The following is a 20,210-nucleotide window of genomic DNA, read 5'->3' as shown; positions in this document are numbered from 1 at the left end:
CAGAGACAGACCTGGATCAGATGGGCGAAAGTACAGACTCCTCGGGACCACGGTCCGCTACATCGTCGCCTGCTGAGAGCGAAAAGGGGAGCGAAGGTGCGATCGTGAGTGCAGATGTGGATAGCTCGCCGATTGGAGAGGATTACCTGAAACTGGAAAAGGCCGGGAGGTCCGCGGCTTCAGTTACGCAATCACGCGGGACTGGAGCAGCGGGACACCGGCTTCAGCAGAGTCTGCTGCTTCATCTACGGTACAAGAAGGCACATTTGAGCTATCTGAACTGAAAGTGTTGCTCGCTGACCTCAGGCAAGATATAAAGAAAAGCGAAGGCTAATGAGAAAGCAACGGCAAAGGCACATGAGAGACTGAAACAGGAATGAAACAGGAGATGAAACAGGCAATGAATGTCTGCGACAGGAAATCCAACAGGCAAATGAAAGGCTTCCAAGAGGTACAGCTTGAACTTCGACAGGTGCTGGGTAAAATTGAAGAGCGCATTGAGAAAAACTCGCTAAACTGAGCACGCTTGCTGATCGATTGGAGCATCTTAGTGAGACATTCACGAATCGGATCGAAATAGCCGAACATCTAGCTGCCAGTGCCGAGGAAAGAGCAGTAAATGTCAGTTCGGAATGTAAAAAACTCGGAGAAAAACTTGGAGACAGACTGGCTGCTTTAGAAGATGGGAATAGAAGGTATAATGTCAGAATTGAAGGCTTGCCGGAGAATCGAGAAAGTTTAAACCCGGTGAAATTCGCAACTGAACTTTTTTCTAAAATAATCGGGGGCGACTTTAAAGCAGAATCTGAGATAGCAGCGCTTACGCACAGCACGCTGATCAAACACCGCCAGACCCCGACCAAGATCTTTTATAGTCCGCTTTGAACGATTATCATTTAAGTTAGAGGTGATGGAACTCCTCAGGAAAAAAAGGAAGATATTATATATGAAGATTGCCACATTCGTCTTCCCTGACTTCTCTCCAGCAACAGCTATCAAACGCCGCCTTCTATAATATTAAACAGCTGCTACGGCAAGCCAATGTCAAATACGGCCTCCTGTATCCGCAAAACTGAAAGTGGAATGGCAGGGGCATTTCTATGTTTTCGCTAGCAAGGAGGAGGCAGAAAATGAGTTAAGAAAGCTGATCCCGGGACTATTCTGATACATAATTGTGAGTCATGGCGGTAAATGATAAAGCTAGGATTAATAATCTACTGTCTGATCTATTTGTTTTAAAATACGGGTTTTTATCAGCATATATTCTCATATTCTTATATTATTATTACTTACTTATTACTTATCATTACTTAGTATTACTAGGGCTAAATGTTTGTGTTTTATTGTGCTTAATTACGTTTTCCTCCTCTTTTTTTCTTTTCTAATTATTTCATGTGTACCCTAAATGAGACTGTTCAATATCATACCCTTGGTTTGCTGTTATTGCTATTACTGCATTAAGACTTGTTATGCTTGTTTTGGACACATCTTTAACACCATCACCTGGGTTTATTATCTGGGGATATCATCTTAATGCACTAAAATTGATGAAGATTATATGTATGTATGTATATATATATATATGTATATGTGTATATGTATATATATATATATATTAAGTGCAAAATTCTTTTCTTTCTTTTTCCTCTTTTAAAGACTATATTGGTAACAGATATCTCTATCTTTTAACCTTAAAGCGCCACTGCATGGGGGCTTGATGTGCTTTGGACGTGCTCTGTCTCTGGGTATGTCAGAGGACTGGGACTGCATGAAGTGGGTTTTAGCCTCACCTGGGGAGGCAAAAAGGGAGGGTGGGGGTTAAGGGGGGAAGAGAAAGAGAGCAGGCTTGATCTATATCTAATCTATCATCTCAATCTTTATAATTATAACTATCAACGTAATAATAAGCTGCATGGCAACAACTCTTGGGGGAATAGGAAATTAAGACCTAAACTATTTCACTTCCAGTTAAGACTATAATATGACACCAAAAACTCAGAATCAGTGTCTCCATGATGGGACAGTTAACTTCGTAAGCTGGAATGTTAAAGGCCTGAATCACGAATTAAAGAGAAAGAAAGTACTTTCTCACCTAACAGGTCTAAATGCTAAAATAGTATTTTTACAGGAAACCCACTTACTAAGTAAGGATCAGTTCCGCTGCAAAAGACTGGACTGGCCAAATGTTCCATTCTAGTTTTACAAAGAAAACTAGAGGGGTGGGAATTCTCATACATAGAACAGTACCATTTGTAGCATCAGATGTAGTATTGGATCCTGAAGGGAGATATGTGATGGTCATGGGAGACTTATCTAACTGTAAAATGATTTTGATAAATGTTTATGCACCTAATGTTGATGATAAGGAATTTATACAAAATTTATTTGCATCCATTCCCAATCTGAACACTCATAAACTTATAATGGCTGGGGACTTTAATTGTGTTCTAAATCCACTTTTAGATAAGACTTCCTCCACAGGGGAACGCAACTAACACCGCAAAGATAATTACAAAGTTTATAACTGATCACAACTTATCAGATCCCTGGAGGTTTTAAACCCAAATTCAAGAACATATTCTTTCTACTCACCAGTACATCATTGCTACTCAAGGATTGATTACTTCTTTATAGATAATAACTTCTTGCCTAAGATTAAATCTTGTAAATACGATGCTATTGTTATTTCAGACCATGCTCCGATGATCTTGGAGCTGAAATTACTAAGCCCCATACACTCACCCCGCAGATGGCGCCTCAATCCGCTTCTATTAGCTGACGAGAATTGTACTGAATTTATATCCAAACAAATCGAATTCTTTCTAGAGACAAATACATCCCCTGAGATCTCTGCAGGAACACTCTGGGAAACTCTTAAGGCCTTCTTAAGAGGACAGATTATCTCATATCTTTCCCACAGAAATAAATCCAAAGCGAAGAAAGTAGCAGAGATAAAAAGCGAAATTACTAAAATAGATGAAGAACATGCCAGACTACCAAGCGAGACTCTACATAAGAGGAGGCAGGCTCTACATTCAGAATTAAACCTCTTGACAACTAAAGAAACCGAACAACTAATTTACAAATCCAGACATCATTATTATGAACATGGAGAGAAAGCTAATAAGCTTTTAGCAACAAATTCACAAGCAAGAAGTGCAACGCAATCTCGTAATTACTAACACGAATGGAGATAAAATCATCGAACACAAAAATATAATGTGCACTTTTAGAGACTACTATAAATCCCTATATACTACTGAGTTTAAAGAAGACAATATACAATCTAATGCATTTCTGGATAAATTACAGATACCACAAATTGACGCTATTAGTGTGGAGGAGCTCGATAAACCTCTGTCATTATCAGAATTACTGGATGCTATAAAGTCACTCCAAGGTGGAAAAGCAGCAGGCCCTGATGGCTACCCTGCAGAGTTTTACAAGAAATTCTCCGCTCAGCTAGCTCCCCTCCTATTAGCAACATTTACAGAAGCCAGAGATAACCAATCTCTTCCACAAACCTTTCGCCAAGCACTAATCACTGTCTTTCCAAAACAAAATAAGGACTTATTACAATGTGCATCATACAGACCAATTTCACTTCTGAATAACGACGTTAAAATACTCTCTAAAATCATAGCTAGAAGGATGGAGAAAGTGCTCCCTCAATAATATCACAAGACCAAACTGGATTTATTAGGGGCCGACACTTATCTTCAAATCTTCGACGCCTGTTTAATGTAATATACTCACCAACTAAATCAAACACCCCAGAAATATTATTATCATTGGATGCAGAAAAGCATTCGACATGATTGAATGGAAATACCTTTTACTATTTTGGAGAAGTTTGGGTTTGGCCCAACATTTGTGCATGGATTAAATTACTGTATACTAACCCAGAAGCTTCAGTTTGCATCAATAACATTTGCTCAGACTACTTTAAACTAGAACGTGGCACAAGACAAGGATGCCCTTTGTCACCACTGCTGTTTGCAATTGCCATTGAACCACTGGCAATACATTGTCGAAATACTGATCAGATAAAGGGGATTAGCAGAGAAGGACTGGAACAGAAAATCTCATTATATGCAGATGACATGGTACTGTATATATCGGATCCAGAAAATTCTGTGCCTGCAGTCTTAGCAGCACTCACAGAATTTCAAAAGCTCTCTGGTCTCAGAATTAATCTGAATAAAAGTGTACTCTTTCCGTGAATTCGCAAGCATATAATATTAGATTAGACACCCTTCCTTTTATCATTGCAGAACAGTTTAAATACCTCGGGTAAACATCACAAGTAAACATAAAGCTCTTTATCAACAAAATTTCGTTGCCTGTATGGAAAAAAGTAAACAAGACTTGCATAGATGGTCAACCCTTCATCTCACACTAGCTGGAAGAATTAACACTGTTAAGATGAATATTCTTCCTAAGCTCCTTTTTATTTCAAAACATACCAATATACATTAATAAATCGTTCTTTAAGCAATTAGATTCAACAATAACCTCATTTATTTGGAATTCTAAACATCCACGCATCAAAAGAGCGACCCTACAAAGACAAAAGGCAGAAGGCGGCATGGCTCTACCTAACTTCCAGTTTTATTACTGGGCGGCAAATATACAGTCGATAAGAACCTGGACACAAATAGAAGAACATACACAGGCATGGACCGCAATAGAAGTAAAATCCTGCAGTACTTCTTTGTATTCCTTGCTTTGTGCTCCAATAAACACACGCTATCGGCAATACACTAATAACCCAATTGTGCTCCACTCACTTAGAATCTGGAACCAATGTAGAAAGCATTTTAAGACGGAGAAGCTTCTTTCTGTGGCACCCTGCAAAAGAACCACCTCTTTCAACCCTCACAAACATATGCAGTTTTTAATATCTGGAAAAAATTTGGAATTAACTTGCGTAGAGACCTTTATATAGACAACGCCTTTGCATCCTATGAACAATTACGTTCCAAATTTAACATTCCAGCTACAAATTTCTTTCACTATCTTCAAATCAGGAACTTTGTTAAACAGAACCTTCCAGATTTTCCTCATCTTGCACCCTCATCCACGCTGGAAAAATTATTGCTCAATTTCAAGGAGTTAGACTCCATCTCTACAATATATAAAATCCTTTTACAATCCCTTCCTTTCAAAGATCCAAGAGGACACTGGGAAAATGACCTCTCAATTAATATATCAGAAAAGGAGTGGAAAGTAGCAATGCAGAGAATTCACTCAAGCTCCATATGCAAAGCATACAATTATACAACTCAAAATTATATATCGAGCACATCTGTCTCGACTAAAACTCTCAAAATGTTTCCAGGGCATGATCCAACCTGCGAACGTTGCAACCAAGCCCCAGCCTCACTAGGTCACATGTTCTGGGCCTGCTCCAAATTAACATTATTCTGGACAAAAATTTTTAATTACCTCTCAGACAGTCTTGGACTCACAATCCCTCCTAACCCATTAACAGCTGTGTTTGGGGTTCTTCCAGAGGGTCTTAAAGTGGAGAAAGACAAACAAACTGTGATTGCATTCACTACACTGTTGGCACGCAGACTTATTCTGATAAACTGGAAGAACCCAAACTCTCCTCTTTTAAGTCAGTGGGAAACTGATGTGTTATATTATTTAAAATTGGAAAAATCAAATACTCAGTTAGAGGATCTGTGCAGACTTTTTCAAAACATGGCAGGATCTAATCAGTAATATTTTGAAATGATTTTATAAAGCACAGAGAATTTGTTGATTTAGGTATTTTTAAAAGCCTTAAATTTTACACCGTTTGGCTTGCTCTCTCTCTCAAGGGTGGGGATCGATCTGTTCTTAGCATAATTCTTTTTTTTTGTAAAACTTGATTGCTATGTATTGATTGTAATAAAATTAATAAATAAATAAAAAAAAAAAAAAAATAGAAGTAAAATCCTGCAGTACTTCTTTGTATTCCTTGCTTTGTGCACCAATAAACACACGTTATCGGCAAAACACTAATAACCCAATTGTGCTCCACTCACTTAGAATCTGGAACCAATGTAGAAAGCATTTTAAGACGGAGAAGCTTCTTTCTGTGGCACCCTGCAAAAGAACCACCTCTTTCAACCCTCACAAACATGTGCAGTTTTAATATCTGGAAAAATTTGGAATTAACTTGCTTAGGGATCTTTATATAGACAACGTCTTTGCATCCTATGAACAATTACATTCCAAATTTAACATTCCAGCTACAAATTTCTTTCACTATCTTCAAATCAGGAACTTTGTTAAACAGAACCTTCCAGATTTTCCTCATCTTGCACCCTCATCCACGCTGGAAAAATTATTGCTCAATTTCAAGGAGTTAGACTCCATCTCTACAATATATAAAATCCTTTTACAATCCCTTCCTTTCAAAGATCCAAGAGGACACTGGGAAAATGATCTCTCAATTAATATATCAGAAAAGGAGTGGAAAGTAGCAATGCAGAGAATTCACTCGAGCTCCATATGTGCAAAGCATACAATTATACAACTCAAAATTATATATCGAGCACATCTGTCTCGACTAAAACTCTCCAAAATGTTTCCAGGACATGATCCAACCTGCGAACGCTGCAAATTAGCTCCAGCCTCACTGGGTCACATGTTCTGGGCCTGCACCAAATTAACATTATTCTGGACAAAAATTTTTAATTACCTCTCAGACAGTTTTGGACTCACAATCCCTCCTAACCCATTAACAGCTGTGTTTGGGGTTCTTCCAGAGGGTCTTAAAGTGGAGAAAGACAAACAAACTGTGATTGCATTCACTACACTCTTGGCACTAGACTTATTCTGATAAACTGGAAGAACCCAAACTCTCCTCTTTTAAGTCAGTGGGAAACTGATGTGTTATATTATTTAAAATTGGAAAAATTTAAATACTCAGTTAGAGGATCTGTGCAGACTTTTTCAAAACATGGCAGGATCTAATCAGTAATATTTTGAAATGATTTTATAAAGCACAGAGAATTTGTTGATTTAGGTATTTTTAAAAGCCTTAAATTTTACACCGTTTGGCTTGCTCTCTCTCTCAAGGGTGGGGATCGATCTGTTCTTAGCATAATTCTTTTTTTTTTGTAAAAACGTGATTGCTATGTATTGATTGTAATAAAATTAATAAAAAAAATAAAAAATAAAAATAAAAAAAAAAAAGAACATCTTTAGGATATGTGAGAAGACAAAAAAATAAAAACGTGAGACAAAACTGCAAACCACTGCATCAACACGCCACTACTTTTTGGTTTTTTTGTTTAAATCTGTTATGCAAAAGTATATTATCATGTAGATATAGCCTTTATACAGGTATGGAATCAGGCTGGTAATCAATTTCTGTCCCATTAAAATGGATGGCAGTTTCACTGATGAAAGTTGTTAATCTCTGATTGACATCATCTGATGAATTAAACGGTGTCTGGAAGAGCATCACAGGCTTCCTATCACAAATATGACATATCTTAGATATTACATTCAATCCAAAATCCCCCTCCTTCCCATTTAGTTTCATACTTGTGGTACAAAAGACCTCAAGGCACTGTATAAAGAAAAACAGAGCTATTAACCTATGTGGCCCAACAAAATATCATCCATTCTGCACTGGAAGAGAAAGCCTTTAGGCTGCATGTCAGCAATTTGTCTAATAGCCATAAAGCACTTTGAATCTTTGTTGGAAGTGAAGCCATCCTGGAGAAATATATAAGCTCAATTCAGCCACTTAAACCCAGGTCAAGGAAAAAGTTTATTCAGCCTGCAGTTTGAATTTCAATCAGTCTTCCAGTTGAAGGCTAATGTTATAAATGAACTACTCTAATGGAAAATTATGAATAAAAGAAAGAAAGAAAGAAAGAAAGAAAGAAAGAAAGAAAATGGTTGAAATGAATATATCATTTGGAGCTGCTATGCAGTTGTATGTCTTACAAAAACACGAATGGCTTTGCACATACTGTTACCTTGTTTAATACTTACATTTTTTTTTCCACTGCACAACTAGGAAGCAGAAAACTGTAAAAATTCGGAGTGTCAGCCAGGCTTAAGAACTGTCAGACTCCACTCTCATCACTTATTTTCTATGAAAATGGCTTATTCGGTTTTATAATATCATCAGAATCATTAAATCGTTTTCGGAGCACTTAAAACATATTTTGTAGCTCTTCAAAGGAAAAGCAGTTTGGCCATTCAGTCAATGATATAAGCATGCTCACTTACTTGATGGTGTGAGTCTGTTTCAAGTTGTATTTGGGAATAAGTTTAAAAAGTAATTCAATTGTGCCTTCTTTACCCAGGAGGACTGCTGTAGAAACTGCAATGGAGAGTAAGAAAAATAACAACAATTTAAATTGCTGTGTGGCGTAGTTAACAGCATTGGCTGGCTGATAAATTGGCCTGTTGGGAGCTAAAAGTTAATCACTACATAAAGAACATAATCAAATCTCCAACATCCAGCCATCTATTTTAGAAACCTGATAATTCTTTTACAGTGTTAAGCAGCTATGTCAGCAGCGTCTGGTGCAAAAATGTAATCAGCCCAGGATGGGATATTACGCAATTGCAGAAAATATACAAGTACATCAACCTATAACAGGTCAACGGAGAGCCACCATTCGACCTAACAAGTGTTTATTCATGACAGAGGAGGAAGACACACAATCACTTCAGAAGGAAGCAGTTCAGTATTTAGCAAGACACTTAAAACGTAGATACATCAATGAGTAAATTAATAACTAAACAATAAATAATGGATTATTTGATTCACATTTTGATAACACCAATAAGTTTAACTCTAATATCAGGGTATTGACTATTAAGTAATCAAAGATGGAATATACCTTCAAAAAGTAAAAGTAAAATGTGAAACTGAGGGGCAACATCTGAGAGTGTGCTCAGTAAATGAATTCATTAGTTAATCAGTTAATCAAATGTCACATATAACATGGCTAAAACAGTCCAAAGATAGCTGCAAAAAATGTTTTCAGTCATTTAGTTTAAAGCTATAATGAAAATTGTAAAAGGCAAAAAGGGTGCCCAAAAGGCAAGGAGTGACCCGGAGATCAAAACTACGAAAACAAACTCAGTGTCCCAGCAGTAGCTCAACAAACCAGGAAAGATGACCAATGCCAGATGACTGAATCAGAAAAGTATGTGTCAGAAATTAGTGAAAAACCAAGTGTACAGGTTTATTAGCCAGAGAAAGGTGTGAAGTGAGCAAAATCAGAAAAGATTGCAGAAAAACCAAAATCAGACATCTGTAGCACTGCGGCACCATCTTAAATACCAGTCAATCTAGCAATCATGTGACCAGCGGCCAAAGTCCATGATGCTGAACACTCAAAATAACACTATGATGATATCGCCAAAATAAAGATAATTAATACAAAATAAAAATGAAAAATTAATCAAAAATTAAATCAGGAGATAACAAAACCCACCCTAAAATCCACCGGTAATAAGGAAATGGTGAATATCCAGTTTGTAGGAAAGGTTACTGACGGAAGACCACATGAAACTTGGAGTAACAACATATACCTACTCTACACAGGAAACCCAGATCTCTGGACCTGTTAAGCAGCAGTGCTAACAATTGCAGAGATCATTAATATGATATATAATATTATATTTTATACTAGCCATGTCCCGCGGCTCCGCCTGCGCAGTAATGAAAAAGGACAGTGAGGAGGGCAATCCCCCTGCTCCCCACTCCTGACGTCATGCTTTCCCTTTCCCTCGGCCTGTAGCCTCTGTCTCGGATTAGCGCGAATGTATGGCTCCTGCAAGTGAACTATGATACCTAGCGTGATGAGAGAAGTCGCCAAATCAACTGGAATGTTGAAGCAAATTAAAAAAAAAAACCTGATCTAAATCTATAAAGTAGTTTTCTCGTTCGCTAGCTAAGCAGAGGTAAGGAACGCCCCAAGGCTGGTGTGTGAGTGAAGAGGGCCCCGCCCCACTCCCCTCGACCTGTTGCATGTCTCTTTGATTTGCGCAAACAAATCGGTACCACAAGCTAACTATGATACTTAGTGCAACTGGAATGTTCAAGCAAATTATAGAATAAAACCCGATCTAAATCCGTTAAGTAGTTCTCTCGTGAAAAGCGGACAGACATACAGACAGACGTTGGATTTTATATATGGAGAGATAATTATTTATATATTTAAATAAACAAATAACAAATTAAGCCACAGTAAGGATTACAGCCAATGTAATGGTCAGGTACTGTATAAGTGTGTAACTATGTGGGGTTGATGCAGAAGTTCGATCAGTGGTGGTTCTGTTATATATAGGAAGGGGCAGTGAATGCTGTGCATTTAATTGGCTGATTGCTTTGGGGTAAAAGCTGTTCTTTAGCCTGGTAGTGCAGGCATGCAGGACTCTGAAATGCACACCAAAGGGCAGAGGAGTGAAAATGCTATGGCCAGAGTAGTTTGGCTCTCTACTGATGTTCTTTACTTTTCTGCTGCAGCGGGTAGTGAAGCTATCTTCCAGTGATAGAGTAAATACATAGATATTGAGTAAAAGCTCAGAACTGCTTAAAAACTGTTTAAGTGACATGTTGTTTTAGCTTTCACTCCAGAAAGACATTTGCCAGAGGGAAGTCTTTGGAAAAGGTGATGTCCTGGGTGTGTCAGATCAGCAATGATCTTTGCAGCCCTCTTCCTTACCCTTGGCTCATATTGGACTTGAATGTGAGGTAGGTTACAGCTTACGATCTTTTCACAGGTTCTGATGATGCTCTGCACATTGGCCTTAGCCTGAACAGAGGCAGCACTAAACCAGACAGTTATAGACGAGGCCAGAATGGACTTGATGATGGCTGGACCAATATTGCTTGAGGGAGATTGAACTTTCCCAACTGACACAAAAGGAACATTCACTGATATTGAGTGTAAGAGCCAATCTTAGAAAGTTAAAGTTTTGAGTTAAACTCATATTGATGTTTGCTTAATTTAAATAGAATATTAATGTCTTTCATAGTCATAGCTTATGGTATAGTCTTTTCCCCCTGTAGTTAACAAGAGATAGAGCCTTCTTACTATAACTGAATAACAGTGTGATAATAAGCTCAGTTTGTTTAGAACAGGTCTCATTAAAGAGGGACTTGAAAGATCCATTTTAAAGCTTAGGAATGGGATAAGCATAGAGTTTTCTGACCGTTTTGAAATGGTTCAGAAATGATAAGTGAGAAGTAACGATTTGTGATGTAACAAGATTAAGCTTAGAATTGAACTTTTCTTAACTTTAACTTTTTCTTTTTTGTTATTTAAATTTTTTTCTTTTTGTGTGAATTGTTTTACTTCAAAACTTAACTAAACTCTCAAAAACCAAGATATTTTGTCTGTGGAATCATTTCTACGTGTCAGGCTTTTGTTGAATCCCATTTTTTTGAGTTGAAGCTGCAGAACTTTGGTAATTTTGGGAAAACGCAGCTACATTGAGTAAAAGCTCAGAACTGCTTAAAAACTGTTTAAGTGACATATTGTTTTAGCTTTCACTCCAGAAAGACATTTGCCAGAGGGAAGTCTTTGGAAAAGGTGATGTCCTGGGTGTGTCAGATCAGCAATGATCTTTGCAGCCCTCTTCCTTACCCTTGGCTCATATAGGACTTGAAAGTGAGGTAGGTTACAGCTTACAATCTTTTCACAGGTTCTGATGATGCTCTGCACATTGGCCTTAGCCTGAACAGAGGCAGCACCAAACCAGACAGTTATAGACGAGGCCAGAATGGACTTGATGATGGCTGTGTAGAGCTGAACCAATATTGCTTGAGGGAGATTGAACTTTCTCACCTGACACAAAAAGAACATTCACTGATGGTCTTTCTTAACAATACACGTGATGTTATTGTCCAACTTAAGGTTTTGTGACAGCGCAGTGCCCGCAAAATTTTAAACAATTGACTTAATGGCTATGATGTAGTAATGATAACTGTTGTGCCCCAATGTCACGTCTATTACATATTAAAAGTGAAATTTGTTTCACTGGATATTTTTCTGTAAGTGACGATTAAGCATGTTGCTGACACTGTAACAAATTTAAAGAAAGGAAAACAGAACAAAACCACATAAATTCTTGACACTGAAAGATTCTTTATACGGTTTAAACAATTGTATTTCACAGTAACTGTGCTACTTCAGTGAAAAGTGTCATGATGCCACTGTGTAATTTTATAAAATAATAAAAAAAAAAGTTCAATGCTTTTTTTTTAATGGGATCCCCTCAAATCCTTTCTAGTAAAGATTACAAAAATGTGCATGGTGATTTGAAGCTTAGCACCATTCAATTCAGAGGCTAAGCATTTAAGGAGCTTTACAAGATTTTCTTCTGGCAATATTGCACTTCTTTATGCCCACATACTGTACTGTCCTCATATTTTCCCTAAAGGTGGGATGTTTGCAACAGCAATTTAAGGATTTAAGGTGTTTCTTACTATATTTATATATAATCAAAGGCCAAATCACCTGTGGCAGCCCACCAAACCCAGAATAACACAAAAAATGTCATAAAGTAAAGAAAATCATACTTTCATCTGAAAATAGCAAAATGGAGAACACAAAGAATTAATGTAAACAGGGCACAGATGAAATCCAACTGCCATTGTGGGCCTACCTATACAGGTCTTGAAACCCTGCCTGACTATTGAGATGACCTATCCATATGCCAACCTGTCAGGAACTGCACAAAGGACTTTACACTGCCCAGGGAATGCTGCCTAGTTTCAAAAGCTCCATAAATGGCCACTCTCATTCTGGAGCAGCACTGACTTGTCACACACGTGCACTTGGGAGACAGCTAAAGGGCCTGAACAAAAGTAATTCCACACCAGTCCAGGGGGTGGCGGAGTGCACTATTTTTCTTGCTTTCCTGCAGACCATTTACGGGAAATTCTGCCTCATCCCGATGACATCACTTCTGGTTCCAGGCCCGATGACGTCACTTCCGAACCCATGGAAAAAAACCCTTCTGGTTCTTGTCCTTTTGATGACGTCACATCTGGGTCCGAGCCTATGGAGGAGGAGCCTTCCGGTTCTGCCAAGAAGACCTCATTTCCTGTTCTGGCCTTTAAAGCTGCCATCTTACCTCCATACCATCGGTTCCGTATTGTACTCAAACCTTTGCACATCAGTGGCATAACCTATACCCTTTAACAGCCAGGGAACAATATATGGGTGCCTGCCGCAAACCTTTTTTCGAATTTTGTGTCTCCTTATTGTGACAGACTTTAATCTATGCAGTCAGTCAATCGATACATCCCATCGTCGTGTGGATGGGGATGTAGACTGAATGGTGAATGTAAAGCTCATTCCTGGGATTTAGAGCCAAGTTCACAATTACCAACTACAAAATGCACAATACAATACAATACAATACAATACAATACAGTTTATTTTTGTTAGCCCAAAATCACACAGGAAGTGCCGCAATGGGCTTTAACAGGCCCTGCCTTTTGACAGCCCCCCAGCCTTGAATCTCTGAGAAGACAAGGAAAAACTCCCAAAAAAACCTTGTGGGGAAAAATGGAAGAAACCTCGGGAAAGGCAGTTCAAAGAGAGACCCTTTCCAGGTAGGTTGGGCGTGCAGTGGGTGTCAAAAGTAGGGGGTCAATACAATACAATATACAGAACAGAACAATTCCTTAAGACAGCATAATAATAAAAATTTTAGAAGTACGGTTTAACAGTAGATGATATGACATAATTAGGTTTGGATATTTTTAGAGTCCTGGAGACCTCATCCATCTAGCTTCCTCCCCATTTGGCCATGCCACGGCTGAAACGTTGCTCCGATGAAAGGACCCCTCTTTCCCATGATTCCTGTGGTCCTCCATCAGGGATGACTTTACCATAGGCAGGCAAACAACTTGGCAGGTGGGCCGTGGCACCAATTGCCACATTGTTGCTGCTGCTACACCTGTCAGTATGCCAATTACACAATACCCTTTACCATCACTCCTGAACTAGACCCCCAAGTACTTAAACAATTCCATTTGGGAAAGCAATTTTACCCTCACCTTGGATTTGGAGAACCTTATTCCCATTTTGGTCACTTCACAATTTTTTTGAAATCCTCCAATATGTAACAGAGATGAGAGTGAAGATGAGTGTAAAAGAACATCATTGTGCACCATTATTACAAATGTTACTATTAGGCATCCAAAATTGCCCCTGCAACTCTGAATTGGATTGGTAGTGTTATATTGTGTTATGTTTGTTATATTGTGTTATGTTATGTTACACTGGATTGTATTCAATGACACAGCCTGTTCATTGCAGAACTTTTCAACCACTGTGGTCACTCTGGCACTGACTCCTCTGAAAAGGGTCTTTTTGCAGTGATCTTTCACAAACTTCTCCCATCAAGCAATATTTTGTTTAGGCCTGCCAAGTCATTATGAATGTAACTTTCCAAGGTTTACATTAAGAAGTTGAACATTCTGTGTAAAGCAGCCTTGCTGTCTACCTATACAAACTGCAATGCCCTCTCATAGGACAACTTCAGAGCAGGAGATAGGGGGGACCATCTTGATGAAAAAGCATATTCCAGTGTTGGTTCTGTGAATGTCCCACCCCTCACCCTGTGGGTGGAGAGCTCACATGATGTCATTATCCACCCATCCATTATCCAACCCGCTCTATCCTAATTACAGGGTCAGGGGGATCTGCTGGAGCCAATCCCAGCCAACACAGGGTGCAAGGCGGGATACAAACTCCAGGCAGGGCGCCAGCCCTCCGAAGGGTTGATGTCATTATATGTCTTCTAAATCTTCATCCAGCCATAAGGCACTTGCCAATGAACAACACCTCTGTCCCTTGCTGTAGCATAACATTTTTAGTGTTTTTAGAGTCACGATGGATTTATATTTTCTATCGTTATTACTTTACATCTCTGCTCAAAGCAATTTGCTTACTAATAACATATTCACGTGAGAGGTGTTGGAGCAAGCTCACAATGCTAGAGGTAGTCTGATTTCTTGCCTTCTCACCACTCACAGGAATAAAAAGGTAAATGGTCGATAAAATTAAACATATATTTATTGTATTATTACTTTCAACAACACCAGTGTTTAAACATTAAAAAACATGCTCTACAGCAAAGATTAATCAGCAAGTCACAACATACTTAAATTAAGTATGGAGCCTTTATGCTCGTGGGGCCCCCGGGCAACTGCCCAGCATGCCCATGCATTAAGACGGCCCTGGACTAAACCCTATCATGGCAGCACTGGGTGAAAGGCAGGAAACAATCCTGTACAGGGCACCTATCCACCACAGAGAATAATGCCCACTTGCGCCAAGTTTGAATTGCTGTTGTGATTAGAAGTTCCAAACAAAGCAAATTGGGTGTGAGGTCTCCTAAAAGAACGATAAAGGCAGGGCCACAAACTAAACAACCTGGTCAAGGAGACTCGCGTCAAATCTAGCTAGCCTCAAAACTGCTAACTGAAGGCTTCTACCCTAGCAGAACAATAATAAGCCGAGCTGGCAAAATAATAAGAAAAGACACAAAATATAGCAAAAGCACTGCAAGAGGAAGGATACCCATCAGCTTTCAGCTTGTATGAACAGGCCCTCACAGTCCACTGGCCTAAACATCATTGGAAATCTGTGGATAGATCTCTAAAGAATAGTGCATGCAAGACGGCCCAAGAATCTGGCACAATTAGAAGCCTTTCCCAATGGCAAATGGCGAAAATACCCCAAATAACAATTGAAAGACGCCTACCCGCCTACAAAAAGCATTTACAAGATGTGATACTTGTCCAAAGTGGGTCTTACTAAGTACTGACCATGTGTGCCAAAATGTTTGCCTTAGGCCCTTTTAATTTTTTTTTCAGTATTTTGCTTAAAATGTTAAAGAAATGTGTCGTCTTTAACTTTCTGCCTCTTGGTGATCAGTTCATTTGCTGCTTACTTAACTAGTCACAGTAACAGACATTTTAAACAAGGGGGCCCAAACGTTTGCATGCCACAGTAGGTATTGGCTTATCTGTATGCATAGCATGCAGAATGCACATTTTTTATACACCAAACAATGGAGAATATGATATAATTGCAAAACATGAGATGATGGTTTGGTGCAGGGATTAAATAAATAGCAAAACATTTTCACTTTTGCAAAATGAAAGGGTGAAAAACCTGTGAATAATCAGCCTGAAGCATACGTGTATCAAAGTTGTGCTTTGAAATTTCCAAACACACGGCAGCTTCACCCTTTCCCTAGTAATGAATGATTTAACTCTCTACTCATGAGGGATTTCCTTTCCTTTTTACTGCCGGCTGATTTGTTTCTGAACTCTTTTAAAAGGATTTGATGCTTCTTGAAATATTAAGACATAAAAGCACATTTCTTTCAGCCCCCCAACCGTCCTACAAGAGTAGCAAGTGTAGGCTGATTAGAGGCAGGCAGATTGCTCTTCCCTTAGATTTATTTACATAATCAAAAAACAAAGTCGAAAACAAAAGGCTTTAAACATTGCCAACAGATAACTCACCACAGGAAGCAAAGACTCTTAGCACCCACAAGCAGGCTGTCGCTCTCCTCTGATCGTGCAAACTGCATCTCAGCAGACTCAAAGTCGGGTGAACAGCTTCTGCCTCCTCTGCTTTGTGACCAATTTTTCTGTCTGTGAAATAAATATTGTAGTTATCATGTTTGTGATACATGTTTGAACAGATTACATATAGGAAGGGGGAGTCAAGCTAAAGGTAGAAAATGGGATTTATCAGAAAATGGCGTGACCCTTAACAAACTTGTTCATGTCATTTCTCAATGTCGTCTCCACCCTTCTCAATGAATTTGCTCCACCTGCCTAGCAGTGCAAGCAGAATAAAAGGTTTTGTCTTGTCCTCGCCACCACTCGTGAGGTTAATTGGTAACGTGTGCATTTATTATCATTTATTAAACAACCAGTAACGGTGCACTGCACAATAACGTGTTGAATACACTAGACTTGAGCATTCCTAGTTTTCCAACTCTTTCTCTGTACATTTTGCATTCATTTGGTCAGAGGCTGATGTGCTAGCTGCTTTGTAAGCAGCTGTTCTTTTCTCCACCTTAGCGGTCCGCTTCTTCTCTTCTATTGTCGGCATCTTTTCGCATTAAAACTGATTAAGTCAGTGTTTGTGTTGCACTTACTTAGTACGTTTTGAATAATTTTTCACTTAAGCTGGCACTTAAGTCTTCAATCTGCCTCAAGAATGATTTAAAATATGAAGAGGTAGAGGAAGTGACGGCGAAGGTGGTAGGGAATGAAAACGGTGCCCGTATGCATACGCTGCATGGCTGCCCTGCTGGCCGCTGCCGAGAGTTGATTTTACAATAAAATAAAATAAAAATCAAAACAGGAATAACCTTGGAGGTCAATTATCATCCCGAAAGTGGATAGTAGATGTCACGTAGTATATGCGTTCAAAATTTCAGGTCAATCGGTCAAACGATTTGCGAGCTGCAGGTGATTTAAAATCCTGGACAGACAAATGAACAGCCACGGTAGCGTATTATATATAAAGATAAACAGAATAAAACAAAAATCAATCCATGGGGCGATCTCTCCTCCATTAGCCATTGCTTGTGACTTTGGCTAACACTAGGGTTGCCAAATTAGAAAATTAGAAATACTGGGCACTCTTAAAATCTCTTTTCATATTACTATACTAGGCTGACCCGCCTTTTAAGGCGACCGACTTTTAAGTTGACCACTTCTTAAGGCAATTCAATATGTAGATCAATTTGATATTTTATACAAACTCATTAATTTGGTTATATTGCATTTGAGTGGTATTACTTTAATACTCGTAGTTTCTGTTATTTTTGTGATGAAATTTTAACTTTTTTTCTGTATTGAGGTCGCCCTTTTGAACCCCCCTGATATTTACTATGCGGTGAGGCACTTGTACTCCATCAACATTAATTATTTCCAGAGACATAATTTTGTCTATTTTTCCAGCGCATCGCGCACAAAAGCAAGGGAACGATGCTAGCACCAGAACTCTGCTCACATCATGTCACTTCGTACTGCAAGCTGCAAGTAGTAAGTCTGTGATAAGCGGAATACCGCTACGCTTTGCACTCACGGGACGGAAGGACAATCCCGACCGTTTTTATATATTAAGAAAGAAGAAGATATCGTACAGTCTGGAGTAGAAAATCATCTTTTACCTGGAAAAATGAAACTACAAATCCCATCGTGCATTGCAAAATGGACAGGGCGTGTGTGGAACTCCGTGCTACTCGCACAGTCTGGAGTAGAAAATCATCTTTTACCTGGAAAAACGAAACTACAAATCCCATCGTGCATTGCAGGATATATAAATTTATACATGCCCTATACACACCCAGACCAATATCCTATATAAAAGTAGAGACATAAGTTAAAAACATAAAGCAAGGATTTAAATGGGTTATGAGGAAAACTAAAGCAAAATCATTTAAAAATTATTTAATACAAGCTAAAAAAAAATCTGTAAATGTGAAATCATTTGAAAATATATGTTTAATACAGACAACAGAGAAATATTATTATTATTTAATACAGGCAATTAGAAAATAAGTGGGCCGTGGCAAATAGTAACACACTTTGTTGACAGTCACTGTATGTTGCTGATCCAGAACTGCAAAGCAGCACAGCTAGAGAGCAAAACTGTAAGAGTGTCGCTGTCCTCAGCCATCCATAGCAACTGAACAAGTTACAAACAGGCAGCAAACACTAGTGTCCTCGTTACATTTGGGTTATTTTCATCAAGAGAATCTGAGAAAAGAAAGTATAATTACTTATAAAGTTACAACTAAGTACCGCAAGAAGGTAGTAAAGATGTATTTTTATTACGAAATTTGAAAATAAACTAAATATATGACATTTGGGTGTTCCTGAAAGGTCAGTACGGGACAGGGGACAAAATGATCAAGTATGGAACATGTCCCGTATATAAGGGACGTCTGGCAACCCTAACTAACACTGCTAATTTCCAGCACTTTTTTTTGTTTCATTACAAGAAAGCTTTTTTTTCTTTTCTAGTCTTTATTTGAGTTTATTGAATGCAAAGTTAAGTAGACAAACAGAATTACAGGTCAGAGAAACACATTTTCTTTTATTTCTGCAAGTTCTGATTTTAAAAATTGCAGCCAGAATAAAGCATTTTAAATGCCTTGATTGGTAAAACCTTCTATCCAATACTTTGTTGTGCATTTGAAAGAATGTTTCTGCTGAGTGCCCCTTAAGCAATGCCTCTTGTTCACCAAACTTAAGAGCAACTAAGAGAGCCCCCAAGTCTAATTGGTCTCCGTTGGCTGCATTCAGAAATTGATTACAGTCGGTCTTTTCAGAGGTGGCCTGACTAATCAGTCTGTTGGAGGGTTTGTGGGCGATAAAGAAAAGAGCATCAATCTCTACACAAACCCAAAGACAGCGCTCATTTTCTGTACAAGTCAGCACCTACCCCGTCCTGCTCTGGATCTGGGTGCCACGCCAACCTTTGTTTTCTTTTTCCACTCATGAAAAGAGAATAATTATGTAAAGTATAAATGTAATTCTTCTAGAATGAGCAGATAAATATATTTATTATAGACAGAGCTAGTGACAAATGATTCTAAAACATTTGTGCATTTGCTCCTTTGCAATTACTATGTTGTGTATTCAGCGAGTCAGCATCATAATTTATATTTATTCAAGACTGCAGTTATTAGTTAACACATTAAAATAATGCAAAATCTAAACATCACAATGAATTGAACTCTGTGAATCCCTAGTATAGAAAATAATTTCTGATTATTATGGCTATGCCTCTAAAGTAATTTATGCAAAATATTAATATTCAGATGTCTGAGTGCAAAAACATCCACCCATTCATCCATTATCCAACCCACTATATCCTAACTACTGGGTCACGGGGGTCTGCTGGAGCCAATCCCAGCCAACACAGGGCACAAGGCAGGAACAAATCCTGGGCAGGGTGCCAGCCCACCACAGGGCACACACACCCATACACCAAGCACACACTAGGGACAATTTAGGATCATCAATGCACCTAACCTGCATGTCTTTGGACTGTGGGAGGAAACCCACGCAGACACGAGGAGAACATGCAAACACAACGCAGGGAGGACCCGGGAAGCAAACCCAGGTTTTCTTACTGTGAGGCAGCAGCGCTACCCACTGCACCTGAGTCCAAAACAAGTGATGT

General features: G+C 38.7%; 1 protein-coding gene across 3 annotated transcripts in view; it reads right to left on the bottom strand.

Annotated features, from left to right (window-relative positions):
* LOC120541399 (cytosolic carboxypeptidase 4) overlaps positions 1-20,210 on the bottom strand; it is a 917,845-nt gene that overhangs the window by 672,285 nt on the left and 225,350 nt on the right. For all 3 annotated transcript variants that reach the window (XM_039772988.1, XM_039772990.1, XM_039772989.1), the window contains 2 exons: positions 16,523-16,654; positions 8,242-8,335 (listed from right to left, as the gene is read on the bottom strand). In XM_039772988.1, the coding sequence (XP_039628922.1) occupies positions 8,242-8,335; positions 16,523-16,654 (226 nt within the window). The remainder of the gene's footprint in view (positions 1-8,241; positions 8,336-16,522; positions 16,655-20,210) is intronic.

The sequence above is a fragment of the Polypterus senegalus genome, chromosome 12, assembly GCF_016835505.1.
Source record: "Polypterus senegalus isolate Bchr_013 chromosome 12, ASM1683550v1, whole genome shotgun sequence".
NCBI lineage: Eukaryota > Metazoa > Chordata > Cladistia > Polypteriformes > Polypteridae > Polypterus > Polypterus senegalus.
The sequence above is the reverse complement of the archived record's forward strand: the minus strand, read 5'-3'. Positions and strand labels throughout refer to the sequence as shown.